Raw genomic sequence first — 15187 nt, forward strand, 5'->3', positions numbered from 1 at the left:
GCAATTTTGCTGTATGCACGTCACAGACAGACACGAATCTGACGGAGGAGTTACTCTTCTGTGGTTTGCAGGGCATTGTTCCAGAACTTACAGGCAGCAGCCAGACAGAGGGAGCCTGCATCTCTGTCCATGCCAGTGGTTCTCAACCACCTAGTGCCGTGACCCCTTGATAAAATTTCCCAAGTTGTGGGGACCCCTAACAGTAAAATTTATTTTCGTAGCATGGGTTGTCAGCACCCAAGGTAAGACATTTGCACCCCTAACCCATGAACATTTAGTGCTCCCCGAGTCCCTTCCACTCGTACAGTATTAAAACCCCTTATGGTACATTTTAGGATGTACCACTGTTTCTCTTTGTTCTCCTTTCTTTCCCTTTTATCTCTCTCTATCCTAATTTCTTCCCCCCCCCCCCCCCATCCCTCTCTCTAGCCTTCTTTCTTGTTCTTTCGCTTATTCTTTCTCTCCCTTTTTCTTTTTCCTCCCCCTCTTTTCCTTTCCCTTCCATATATTCTCTAATTTTTTTCCTTCTCTTACTCCTTGGTGGGGGGGGGGGGGGGGGGGTGGGATGAGTGGCAGTGCTGGTGGGGAGTTGGGATGAGTACCAGTGCTGGTGGGGGGTGGGATCAGTGGCAGTGCTGGCTGATCAGCCAACTTGGGTGCTCTTGATCAAGGTCATCTGCTGATCTGAGAACTGTAGTGGGGACTATAATCACAGGTAGTGTTACTCACTATGTCTCTGACTTTGTGGTGTCTCACAGCAGTGACACCTATGCAGGGTCTCCTTTTAGCCCCTCCCACTTCACATTCCTCATCATTTAGCTGACCTCTAGTCTCTGCCCCCCAGCCATGCCGTGAACTGAATGGGCGGCTGCGAAGAGGCTGAGTGGGCGGCCATGGGCTCCAGGAACATCCCAGCTGAAGGCGGCTGCGAAAAGGCTGGGAGAGCGGTGCGGGATTCAGGAACAGCCCAGGATTTGGTGACCCCTGACAAATCGTCGTTCGACTCCCAGGTTGAGAACCACTGGTCTATACAACTTGCTGATAGTCAGGGGGCTGGGGCTTTAAAAGACAGGCGGAGTTCTGAAAAAAATGGAAGTTCAGGTGGGTACTGGAGATTTTAGTCTCCTAAAATGTACTGGAGATTTTAGTTGACTAGGCTTTTCAGCCCCGGGACGATTTACCCCCTTAATGACCAGGCCATTTTTTGCAATACGACACTACGTCGCTTTAACTGACAATTGCGCGGGCATGAAATGCTGTACTCAAACAAAATTGATATCCCTTTGTTCCCACAAATAGAGCTTTCTTTTGGTGGTATTTGATCACCTCTGCGGTTTTAATTTTTTTCTTATAAACAAAAAAAGAGCGACAATTTTGAATAAAAAAAAAATTTTTTTTTTACTTTCTGCTATAATACACATCCAAAAAAAAAAATTAAAAAATCAAATTTCTTCATTAGTATAGGCCAATATGTATTCTGGTACATATTTTTGGTAAAAAAATCCCAATAAGCTTATATTGATTGGTTTGAGCAAAAGTTATAGCGTCTACAAAATAGGGAATAGATTTAGAAACTTTTAAGATTTTGTAATTGTTTTTACTGGTAATGGCGATGATCTGTGACTTTTAGTGGGACTGCGACATTGCAGCAAACTATTCTGACCCCAAGTGACACTTTTTGGGGACCAGTAACACAATACAGTGATCAGTGCTATAAAAAAATGCACTGATCAATGTATAAATGACACTGGCAGGGAAGGAGTTAACACTAGGGGGAGATCAATGGGTTAACTGTGTTCCCTGGGTTTTCTCCAACTGTGTGGGGGATGGGCCTACTGGGACAACACAGAGATCACTGTTCCTGATCACTAGGAACAGCAGATCTCAATGTTGTCCCCTGTCAGAACGGGGACTCGCCTTGTTTACAGAGACAGATCCCCATTCTGCCTCTCTGTACTGCGATCACGGGTGGCCGGCGGACATCGAGTACGCCGGACCCGCGAACGTGCTCCTCCTGGCATGCAGCAGGGGTATGCACAAACGATTTGCAAAGCCAAGCTGTCTTATATATGCGGAAGGCGGTCAGCAAGTGATTAAAATGTACTGGAGATTTTTGTTGACTAAAGCGAAAACAATCCAGATGACTAAAATACGACTAAAACTAAAATTGCAGTTTAGTCAAAAGACTATGACTAAAATTAAATTGAAATTTGACTAAATGTTGAATCCAGGCTCACGCAAGAACTATGAGTCCTAAAGTGGAGCTACACTGCATCTGAACATCAGAAATGCTATTTAATTCATTTTTAATATTCAAAGCAAACTCGCCACATCCATCCATGCCTCCATGCTTTACTTTTCTAAGAAAAATACCCTCTAGCATTTCTGCCCATGGCCATTTTGAATAAGGGCAGATGATTTGTTTAACATGTATTTATTGGCATATAACATTCACTTTTTTTCCCATGAAAATTGGGTGCAAATAGCGTGTGCGTGTTATATGCCAATACTTAAATTTTAGCTGTCTCGGAGGGGTCAGGCAGGGGGGTGGGACGAGCGCCATCAGATTACATACAGTGAGAATTTCCTGTTTACTTGGCGGCCTCTGTAATAGGAAGTCCCGTCTCCTGGGCCGCCATTGGACCCCTTTCTGTCTATCATAGGAGATTCTCACTGTATGTAATCTGTCAGTGCTCATCCCGCCCCCCTCCCTGTCCCCTCTAGGCTGCAGATGGGCATCGATCAGGCTGCACTGACGGGAATGGTGCGGCTGCTGCACTGACGGGAATGGTGCGGCTGCTGCACTGACGGGAATGGTGCGGCTGCTGCACTGACGGGAATGGTGCGGCTGCTGCACTGACGGGAATGGTGCGGCTGCTGCACTGACGGGAATGGTGCGGCTGCTGCACTGACGGCACTTGTGAGGCTGCAGATGGGCAGTGATCAGGCTACTTTGATGGCAATGGTGAGGCTGCAGATGGGCACTGACCCTTATTTTGCTTCAAAGTTCCTTATTTAAAATGTTAGTTTTTTTCCTGATACTTCCCTCTTTAAATGAATGTGCGTGTTATATGCCTGTGCGTGTTATACGCCGATAAATACGGTACTTCCTGGAATCCATCTGCCCTCAACTCAGGCATGTAGGCAGGAGTGTGCGCCTAGTTGAAAAACCCCTCCTGAATATTCTTGGGATGTATGACATTATTTTTCTATTCCTGGAAACCAAGAAGTAACTGAAGAAATGTAAAAAAGTTAAAACAAGTAAATATGATATGCTTTTCTATATTTTTTACTAATGCTAGCAGCATAAGGCTAAACAATATTCAATGTTGACTGAGAGAGTGAAGTTCCACTTTAAGAAACATAGTTAGACTTTATTCACATTTGGTGTTTTGGGATCTCAGGGAGAATTGCTGCAATTCTGCCTGTGATCTCAAATCGTAATGCAATTGCAAAACGCTTGTTTGGGTACCATTCATTTTGCAGGGCAATTTTGTCACGATAAAATTGAATCGAGCCTTGTTGCCCAAAAAGAAGCAGGAGCTTACTCTGGACAACAAGCTTCACGTGTTTCAATTTGCAGTTTATCGCATGATAATTGCAGCAAAGCCACACTACGTGAAAATGAATGGCACTCGAGGATGCGTTTTGTGGTGCAGGTTGAGATCGTAGGTAGAATTGCATCGATTCTGCTTGAGATCCCAAAATACCAAATGTCAGTGGAGCACTTTGCAGTGCCACTAGTGATGTTATTGAGTATCATAAGCATAAACTTATCAGTGTAACTGTTGTTGTGGAAATTTTTATTAATGTATGTTGTCAGATGTCCCCCAGTGTCAGTTTTGCTGTAATACGCGCATGTGAGCGTATTCGCACATACAGACGTTGGTGGAAGACCATTGGCTGCAGAAACCTTCCCGTGGACACAGCAGATCTGTTTGCTCTTTTAAGGATGTTTGTTTATTCATCACCAAGGAACTGGCCACTCCATGGCAACCGCATCTAAACTCCTAAGTAAGCAGATCTGCGTACATGGGAACCATAGCATAACCATACAAAATTATGGCCCACTGAGCCATGATAGAGTACGGCTTGCATCATTGGTAGCAATGGGAATGTGCAGATCGTGTTCAGAGCCATGTAAGTAATGTTCAAATTGTGAGTCCTTTGTGTCTCACAATTCGCTTGCCGCATGGCTCTGCACATGACCGTCTGCACACGTCACTACTGTATTTCTATTTGAATATATACATGTGTGTGATTGGTTCTTTTGAAAGAATACAAGTGTCTGATTGGCTGATTCTGAAGCCACCACCTTCCTTTGTTATTCATGTTTATAGTATAAACAAAAGGAGCCTGGTTATTCTCTGGAGGATGATTCTGCTAAGCTCGAGGTGATACCAGCATCTGTCTGTGTTACTTGGAGACATACAAGTGCGCTTTCCCGGCATTATATGAGAGAGCTGTTTTCGTGCTTTTAAGTGCAAAGAAATTATATACTTATAGGGAGAAGCTTAAAATTTCCCTGACTCTGGTATCACCACAGGATGAAACTTATGTAGGAATAAGAAGGTGAAAAACAGAGGAGCATACCACTTTGTATCTGGAGGTTGTACAGATTTGCCTGTTGTCCAAGTAGGTGTAAATGGATATAGTGAAAACCAAAGCATAAGGAGAGAGAGAAACAATTTCTGTGCACCTGCTTAGAAAAGGAACTGTTATATGTTGCATGTGAGGATAGGATAGCAGTCAATTTGTGATTAACCAACTTGGTGTGAATCCTGGAATTGACTTTTAGTGCTAGTTCACACCAGATGCAGTTCTGTGTGTTTTTTTTCTGCACTAAAAATGCATGCACAGTGTTTTCCATGTATTCCAATGCCTCTAGTTCACACCAGTGCAGTCAGTTTCCGGTCATTTTGCGTTGCAGAAAAAAAGTAGAGTGTGGTGCTTTTTTTTTTTTTTTTTTGCACAGAACTTTACTGGAACCTAGCAAATTGTATCAAAAACACAATAGAACTGCACTGGAACTGCGTGTGGTGTGAACTGTAAGCAAAAACGGATCCGGAACGTACTAGTGCATTTTTGTGGTGTGAACTGGCTCTAAAAATGTATTCCAATGGCTCTAATTCACACCAGTGCAGTCAGTTTCCGGTGCAAAACCAGACTGGAAATTGACTGCATTGGTGTGAACTAGAGCCATTGGAATACATGGAAAACACAGTGTATGCATTTTTAGTGCAGAAAAAAAGCACACGGAACTGCATCTGGTGTGAACTGGCCCTTAGAGAATTGGAGAATTCGAAATTTAGAGAAGGTTATTTCCACGCATGGGCAATGGTTTGTTTAGCAGCCATAAATATGTATGTAACAAGAACACCTCTACGTTGGGGAATATTGCCTATTGGTTTACGGAGCAGAGCCTCCCAGGAGTCTTTACCAATAATGATCTGCAACAGCTTTTGGACATGATCTTGCCAGATTCTTGTTCATTCTTCTATGGAAAGGGTTTTAAGGTCCTGTTCATTTTACAGGATATTTATGTGTATATCAGCGGTGGTTAACCACCTGGTCTTGACATTGAAAAAATAAAGTTTCCTCTAGGTGGGATATTTGGAAAGGGATAAATAGTGCAATGAGGTATGAGAGTAGTGTAAAAAGTATATACATTTTTATTAAGAAACATAGGTTTAAAATAATGAGCACATATATACACTATACATATCACAAAATATCATGAATGAATACTGGACAGGACTAATCATATAATAACATTACAAAAAAACACAGCTAGTAAATCGCAAAGATCTGTTATGTTGGAGGTGAGCACAACAGAAAAGATCCAACGCGTTTCGAAAATGCTATTTCTTCATCAGGGGTGTATGCGATTTTATTGCAGAACCTACAACCGTCGTATGAACTGTGTAGTACTAGAGTGGATTTTCTGTCCAGATTTTGATGTTTAAAAGCAGTTTAAATGTTGCAGCTGTCAGCCTGTGGGGCCCAGAGCCCGACGGGGTGAGTAAATGCACCAGCGCAAATAGATGGGTCCAATTGTGGCACGAGGGAAACATGGGCAGAGTCCCACACAAAGGACAAACCAGGCTGGCCCTCCGAAATTTATCCCTTACTAGGGGCAGTCGGAGTGGAGAAGGAGGAAAAGATACCAGAGCCAAGGCAAACGAGGATCTATACCTCCACAGATCCTTGAATCAGGAGACCAAAGGTGGCGCCCAAGAGGTTAATCTGATACTTGTACGGGCTCTATGGCGATGGATCCTCACCAGTGTCCACCCTCACAGCAAGCAGACCACCTGGTCTTGTATATCAAAAGTTTAAATATATTAGCGTGGATAGTGTTTATGGTAATATGTATGTTACCTAAATCTTTTTACACATTTTAGGTTAGAAGTGCAAATTACGATGCAGATCCCTTTGTTCAAGAATTCCAGTTTAAAGTTCGGGATGAAATGGCTCATGTGACGGGAAGAGTACTTCCAGCGCCAATGTTACAGTACGGAGGGAGGGTATGTAGAAAACATTTATTCCTATTCTAGCACTGGCCCTTATTAAAGAATCCCTTTCATCAATCTAAGTATGAGAGAAGGTTAAGATCCTAAAAGATGATTTTATTATTTTTGTCAGCCTCCAGTGGTCTTGGTATATGAGAAATGTATAGATTATCTTGTTTTTAATATTTGCTATTTATTGAAACTCTCAGGAGCTACGCATGCAGACTATTTCATTAAGACCATTATGTAGCAACCAGTTAGCCATTTTAAATGATCTGACTGCAGTATATTAAATTGCAGTTGCTATGGAACACAATTTTTTAAATTCCCATTGTTATTTACTCTGCCAGATGGTATGTTTGCAAGGTCTTGAAAAATATCTAGATGCCATCATTAAATGTCTGATCGTTTTTTTTCTTTGTTCTTTTAAACACCTTGGTTCTGTAGAATCGCACAGTGGCAACTCCGAGTCATGGGGTCTGGGACATGCGGGGAAAACAGTTCCACACTGGTGTGGAGATCAAAATGTGGGCCATTGCATGCTTTGCAACGCAGAGGCAGTGCAGGGAAGAAATCTTGAAGTAAGTCTTAAAGAATGCAGTAAAATAAGTGTAAGATTAACATTTTTCAAAATCAAGCTTTAGAATTTTTTTTTACCTGATCACACATCACATTGTAGAGAATGTTTGCTTTGACAGTGCCTTATAATGATTTGTTTTGTTAGAAAATGCTGTTAAACCCTTTAATGACAGGTTATAAGTGTTAATTTGTGACCTTCCTCTTAGAAGGCTTGCAAGTGGATTTTCTGCCTTCTTTTCTGCAATCACCATTGAAGTGATATTAACCACTTGCCACTTAAACTCCCTTCCTAACCAGACCAATTTTCAGCTTTCAGTGCTCACATTTTGAATTACTCAGTCATGCAAAACTGTACCAATGTGACATTTTTGTCCCTTTTTTCACACAAATAGAGCTTTCTTTTGGTGATATTTAATTACCACTAGGTTTTTTATTTTTTGAGCTATAAATGAAAAAAGACCCAGAATTTTATTTTAAAAAACACATTTTTCTTTGTTTCTCTTATACAATTTAGCAAATTTAGTCATTTTCTTTATTAATTTTGGCCAAAATTTATACTGCTACATTGCTTTGGTAAAAAATAACCCAAATAGGTGTATATTATTTGATCTGTGTGAAAGTTAGAGAGTCTACAAGCTATGGTGCTAATCACTGAACATTGATCACACCTGATGTACTGAGAGCCTCTCATCTCATTTTTTGAGACAATAAAGCCTCCTACACATGATATGATTGTTGGCCAACCGAGCGTCTGATTTTTGTCAAACGGGCGTGTGCCAGGATCTTGTCTTGCATACTAAAAGTACACAGTTGTTGTGCCACAAACGTAGTGACGTACTATGAGAAACTTCAGCTCTTGAGCGCCACCCTTTGGGCCCCTTCTGTTAATTTTGTGTTTGGTGAGCATTGATTCCGAGCATGTGTGTTTGTACTTTCAACTTTTGTGTGACAGATTTGTGTACTGACCATATGAAAATCTGACGTCAAACCGCTGTCCGCCGAAAATTTACTAGCCTGGCATCCAACATTTGTTGGCCGAAAGTTGGACAACAATTGTCAAAAGGAGCGCACGAACAGTAAGATTTTAGGACAGCAGTCTGTCAACAGACAATCCCCTGCCAACAATCGTACCGTGTGTACGAGGCTCAAGTCTCGGTTCACACTGGGGCAGCTTCAAAGTCGCCTGACCCTGAAGCCACCCCATACAGCGTGACTTCAGCACTGCTTGCAAATGACTTCTGTAATAGAAGTCTAGGCAAGTCGCTCTGAAGTAGCCTCCAAAATGTACAGGAAACTTTCTCTAAGTCGGAGCGACTTCAGTCGCTCCAATTAGAACGGTTCCTTTGCACTGAATGGAGCATGACTTGTCAGGCGGCTAAGTCTCCTGGAAGGTCACCTCAGCGTGAACCGAGCATAACAAGCCAGAAAAGTACAAATACCCCCCAAATGACCCCTTTTGGAAAGTAGACATTCCAAGGTATTTAGTAAGAGGCATGGTGAGTTTTCTTTAAAGTTGTCACTTTGTTTTCCCACAATCCTTTGCAAATTTTTTTTTTTTCACAAAATTGTCATTAACAGGTTATTTCTCTCACACAGCATATACATACTTGCAACTACACCCCAAAACACATTCTGCTTCTCCTGAGTATGGCGATACCACTTGTATGAGACTTTTTTACAGCCTGGCCATATACAGAGGCCCAACATGCAGGGAGAACCATTGGGTGTTCTAGGAGCATAAATTACACATCTCATTTCTCAACCACCTATTACACTTTTGAAGGCCCTGGAGCACCAGAACAATGGAAACTCCCACAAAATGACCCCGTTTTGGAAAGCAAACACCCCAATGTATAATCTGACAGGGGTCTTCAAACTACGGCCCTCCAGTTGTTTAGGAACTACAATTCCCATCATGCCTAGTCATGTCTGTGAATGTCAGAGTTGTACAATGCCTCATGGGATGTGTAGTTCCGCAACAGCTGGAGAGCCGCAGTTTGAAGATTCCTGATGTATGAGGCATAATGAGTCTTTTGAATGTAATTTTTTTTTCCATACATTTTTGGAAATTGTGGAGAAAAAAAATGAAAACGCATTTTTGTTTTACACAAAGTCGTTATAGGATATTTCCAACACATAGCATGTACATAGCAAAAATGACACCCCACATTCTGCTACTCCTCCTGAGTATGGCGATACCACATGTGTGAGATTTTTACACAGCCTGGCCACTTACAGAGGCCCAACATGCAGGGAGCACCATCGGTGTTCTAGGGGCATACATTTCAAATCTAATTTGACTACCTATTACACTTTTGTGAGGCACTGTGGTGGCACGGATGTGCACTGATGTGACATGGATGAGAACTGATGTGGAACGGATGAGCCACGGATGAGTACTGATGTGGCATGGATGAGCCATGGGTGGGGATGGATGAGCCAGAATGAGAATGGATGAGCCATGGCTGGGCACAGATCAGCGCTGTGGGCACTTCAGATCCAGCCCACAAGCACTGCTGTACCCGCTCCCTCCTCTTCTCACACACTGTACTGATCGGTGCAAGGGGAGGAACTGAACCAGATATGTGCTGGTTGGTTGACAAATGATCGCACTGTCATTGGACGGAGCGTTCAAGTGGTAAAGGGGCCGCTGTCATTGGCCCTTTACCCCAATCCGTGATGTGCTGGGTCCAGAAGACCAGACAGCCATGGACATTCCCGGCTGTGTGCCCCAGAGGAAGCGCAATTCTGGGGGGACATAATTGTATGTCCTCCCAGAATAATCCCACCGCGCTGTAGCAGTCATTAAGCTATGGCCCGGTCGGCAAGTGGTTAAGAAATCATTCTGTACCTGTTTTTCTCACTTTACTGTAGTCTTCATCTGTTGAATTTAAAGCATTAAGGAAAATGGCCATAGGGTATGGTGCACTATACTGTAGGTACAGTGCATTCATAACATTTTCAGACCCCCTTCACTTTTTTCAATTTTGTTATGTTGCAGACTTATGCCCTGTACACACGATAGGATTTTGCAATGGAAAATGTGTGACAGGACCTTGTTGTCGGAAACTCTGACCGTGTGTAGGCTCCATCACACATTTTCCATAGGAATTTCCATTAATAAACATAGGAAAAAACCACGCTAGATAATATGACCATAAAAAACAAAAACTGTAGCTGCACAAACAAACACCAATATCCGTGTAAATATAAATAAAAAGTCAAAAATAAGTGCGCTTACAGCTTGTATGTAAGACTTGGTGACATTAATTGATTAAGAAATAAAAATTTCTGTGCATGATAGTGAAATCAAAAATATATATCATAAAGAGTGATGCAATGATAAGCAACTGTAAAAAACAATACAAATATACCATATACTAAATAGATAATCACATCAAACTACTACTGGACAGAGTGAACTTCATTAGTAGTAAAAAACCAAAAAAATAGTGATGTAAGTCCATAAATTGGAAAAAAGAACAAAAAGGTACAAAAAAGTTCATGAATAGGTATCAGCTTCATGCAGATAGGGAGACACATTCACGCTCCATCCCGCCGTGACCCATATAGGTAAAGGAAAAGGAGTATAAAGATGTGACTCTCTGTTGAGTTGTCTCCAAAAATAGTGCTAAAGATGGCCCCTTACCACGAACGGTGGACCTCCCTTATAGCAAGGTCTATCGAGCAAGCAGATCTAGCCCTCTGCAGGGACCGTGAAGTGAAGCCGTCCAACCCCGTTGCTGTGTCCAGCGTCTCCAGCCTGGTGCAATCCAAGTAGTCTACCTGGTATAGGGGGGGAGCTCTCAGTTGTCCTCAAGGAGATGGATGGAAAAAAACAAAAAGGGCTCCAATGGTGTAGTATATTCCAATAGATTTGTTCAATGTCTCCCTATCTGCATGAAGCTGATACCTATTCATGAACTTTTTTGTACCTTTTTGTTCTTTTTTCCATAGGAATTTCCGACACACAAAGTTTGAGAGCTTGCTATAAAATTTTCCGACAACAAAATCCGTTGTCGGAAATTCCAATCGCGTGTACACCAATCCGACGCACAAAGTGCCACGCATGCTCAGAATAAATTAAGAGACGAAAGCTATTGGCTACTGCCCTGTTTATAGTCCCAACGTACGTGTTTTACGTCAACGCGTTCAGAACGATCGGATTTTCCGACAACTTTGTGTGACTGTGTGTGTGCAAGACAAGTTTGAGCCAACATCCATCGGAAAAAATCCTAGGATTTTGTTGTCGGAATGTCCGATCAATGTCCGCCCTTGTGTACAGGGCATTATTATAGTACAGTTGTTTAAATTCATTTTTTTTCTCATCAGGAAGCGAAGGGGGTCTGATTACTTTATGAATGTACTGTATATTTGTTTTTACTGTATATGTGGTACGCCTACATACTGTATACCTTGGGTTGTGGTGTACTGCAGTAACATGCATCAAAATGCAAAGATGATATTCTGGTCTAAGAGTATGTTTGCACTCAATCTGTGTGAGTGTGTAAGATGACACTTGTACTTGGAGAGTATGGAAAAGACCTCTGAGAATGCAGACATCTGTTACTCAGTGCAAATGTTTATGCAGGTTTCCTTTGGATAGGGTTCATGTTTTGGTTTATTATGCAAGGTACTGGTTTCTTACCATGAAAGCTTTTTCACTCAGCATGGGTCTCAACAGTGAAACCACAGGATCGGCTTTTCTTCACACCACCTCTTAGGAATGCCTATATTATAGATATTGCACCTTTTCACTGAATAATCCATAACAGCATGGATTTAATACAAAAGACCCAAACCCTGCTAGTAAGTACATGCTCTGTATTTTAACCAGAAGATCATGTGCCCAAAGCCATTTATATGATCATTTTTCCACTGTGGAAATGCATGTTTGCAACTTTACATGCACAGTCCTGCATGCAAACACACTAAATTAAGGAGTTAAACACACATATGCCTAGCTGCTTGAAGGCCAAACTCATCTTGGTGTAGAACTTCTATTAGTAGATTTAAAGGTGCAACCTCCCTAAGTAAAGAGCTGTCAAACTAAAAGCTGTTTTAGCTTTTTCTCTACAGCTTTGGTAAATTACCTGTATAAAAAAAGTATGACCCACAATGTACAAGCTGCTTGATCCTGAATCTTCACTACAGGGCTGGCTTGTCCTCTTCTTGCTACTGAACTTCCAGTGCTGTTGGGGCTCAACTGCAATAAAGATGATCTGACCTCCCCCCCATCCTCTTTTCCATTAAAGTGGATCTAAATGCGCAAGGTTTTTTTTTTTTACCTTAAAGTGGTTCTAAGGGCTCAAGGTTTTTTTTTAGAATGCATGAAGGTAAAAAACGTTCTGCGTGCAGCAGCACCTCTAATATTCACCTGAGCCCCATCGCGATCCAGCGATGTGCATGAGTGCCTCGGCTCTTCGGGGACTCTCAGTCCTCATTGGCTGAGGCAGCAGCAGGAGTCATTGACTCCCGCTGCTGTCAATCACAGCCAGTGAGCCAATGAGGAGAGAGTGGGGGTGGATCCGAGCCACGGATCTGTGTGTGAATGGACACGCAGAGCCACAGCTCGGTAGCGGGTCTGCTTGGGTGCCCCAAGAGCAAGCTGCTTGCGCTGGGGGCATTTGACATGATGGAGATGCCAGGAACGCCAGAAGAGGACCCAAGAAGAGGAGAATCTGGGCTGCTCTGTGCTAAACCACTGCACAGACCAGGTAACTTATTTAAAAAAAAAACAAAAAAACTTTAATATCACTTTAATGCATTCTCTGCATTAAGTTAAACCTTCCATGATTAGCTACCTACCAGCCCATCTCCCCCCTTAGACTTCACACTGACCTTAAGAGCAGGCGTTTGAGAGGCGTTAAAAAGGCCCCAAAAAAAAACACCTATGCACAATATAGACAGCACATGATGCTGTTGACACTAAGTGTTGGCGTTGTTTCAAAATTGAAGCCACATGTTATGTCAGGAGGCGTTTGAAGCCTTTCAACACCTCCTATTCAAGTCTATGGTAACGCCTCACCTGCTCTGGCAGGCAGTTGCAGGGCGTTAAGATTTGTTCGTTTACTGTAATTGAATAGGCATTTGTGGAGCAGTTTTAACGCTCGTCAAACGCTTCAAAACTGCCCATAGGGCATTTGGGGAGCATTTTTAAGACTGAGACGAGCACCCCATCTCTGGCCGGTGTCTCGGCTCTTGATTGAATAGATTGATAGCAGCGCAGCCATTGGCTCCCAACACGGGGGTGTTCCCGAGTCCTGCTTTCTGCGTCTATGGATGCAAAAGCTGGACTTGGGACTGCGCCCGCATGGGTGCCCCCAAGGAGAGCGCTTCTCCTAGGTGGTTTCCTGCTGCGGGGAGGAGCTACTAGCGCCACCGGGGGACCCTAGAAGAGGAAGATCGGGGTGCAATATGAACTGCACAGTGGAGGTAAGTATGACATGTTTGTTGTTATAAAAAAAAAAAAAAAAAGAGGGTTTAGGAACCCTTTAAGGGAAAATTCTTTCATTGATTACACTGACTGTAACACCATCTATAAATGGGAGAGAGTGATCTGTCACAAGATTCTCTCCCCTATTCACAGATCATGTTACAGGCAGAAGGAACTTTTCTTAGTGGAGGAAAGGGCAGGTGGGGGTGTGACCCCGTCGGATCATCTTAATCATGTTTGAGCCTGGAGACCCAAAGCTTTTAGGCCTCATGCACACAGGAAGTTTTGTTAACTCTCCTAGAAGCCTTTACTGCTGGCAGTGGCGTTTTGGCAGAAAAAATACCTGTCACTTGTAAAAGTGTGTAACGTGTTTCCGCATCAATTCATTTAATTGGCAAGAATAATCATTTATTCTGGCCATTGAAATTAACACTAAAGCCTAGCATTTTTTTCTGATAAAACGCTGCTGCTCCTTGATACACTTGCAGTGGGTTTTTTTCGACCTCTAAATTCTAAAAGCCTATGTGTGCATGGACACATAGGCTAACATGTAGAGGTGTTTATAGGCAGAAAAAAAAAAACCGTCAGATGCCCCTAGAAGCAGCTAAAAAAAAGTCCAGTGTGCATGAGGCCTTAGGTCACATGCACACTGGTTCCTTGTAAATGCTGTTTCTCCTGACAGGAGAAAATCAGCATCAAATATGCACCTAAGCAGCGTTTTTCCACTCAAGCAAACACTCAAGCGCTGAACACATGATTTTTTTTTTTTTTTTTTTAATGCCCAAAAGCTCCTCTCCTGAATGCGCTTCTTCCGCTTTCAGGAGGCATTTTGACCTCCTAAATACTGCTGCTCCTAAACTCTTCTAAAAACCTGTGTGCATGGCCTGCTAGACTTTTATGGAGGTGCCATCAGGGACTTAGGCATAAAAGGCCTCTGAGTTCAGCAGCAGGAAGAGGACAGGATAGCCCTGCACTAAACATTTCTGCAGAATCCAGCATCTCATCATAGTCCATACTTCACTACATGCAAGTGATGTAATTAAAGCTGTAAAGAAAAAAAAAGTTTATAACAGTATTAAAGTGTTACTAAAACCCCAACAGTAAAATCAGTCTGTATATGCAGTAAGGCATGCTTGTTATACTCACTGTATAACCTAAGGGGTTAATCCTCCACATTGTGTAAAAGGGCTGTTTGATCCTGCCTTATCTGATCCTCCCCACCTTCCACTGACTCCTAATAATTTCCTGATAACACAGAGTATGGAGTCAGGCTTTACATGCTAAGTTTGGTGTGTATTGTTAGAGCATTTTTTTTTTTTTTCTTTGGAGGATGCATGTTATCAGCACAGGGCCAGAGGTTCAGGCGTCTTGCAGTCTCATAGGTCAGTCAGAAAACTCCTCCTCATAAGCTTCAACCAGTGCTTGGCTGGACACTGATAGAAATCACAAGACTGCTCTAACTGCTGATGAGAAAAGGTATTTGGCAGTTTATATTTACTAAAATGCATTTCCATGTTCTGTGTACTGTGGAAGACCAGATATTGTGAATACAGGGTCCTGGGTTTAGTAACACTTTCAACTCAAAAGTATACATTTATTATTTTGCAGTTTATTGATTGCCTGGATGTGGTGGCTGCATTAGTTTTATGTTTTTAGACTT

The 15187-nt window shown here is 42.5% G+C and overlaps 1 protein-coding gene across 1 annotated transcript in view; it reads left to right on the forward strand.

Moving 5' to 3' along the window:
- The window catches only part of LOC141128354 (protein argonaute-3), a 259236-nt gene that overhangs the window by 145060 nt on the left and 98989 nt on the right, over positions 1-15187 (forward strand). The window contains exons 10-11 of the mRNA XM_073615598.1: positions 6405-6527; positions 6960-7093. Of these exons, the coding sequence (XP_073471699.1) occupies positions 6405-6527; positions 6960-7093 (257 nt within the window). The remainder of the gene's footprint in view (positions 1-6404; positions 6528-6959; positions 7094-15187) is intronic.

The sequence above is a fragment of the Aquarana catesbeiana genome, linkage group LG02 (assembly GCF_042186555.1).
Source record: "Aquarana catesbeiana isolate 2022-GZ linkage group LG02, ASM4218655v1, whole genome shotgun sequence".
NCBI classification, from domain to species: Eukaryota; Metazoa; Chordata; class Amphibia; order Anura; family Ranidae; genus Aquarana; species Aquarana catesbeiana.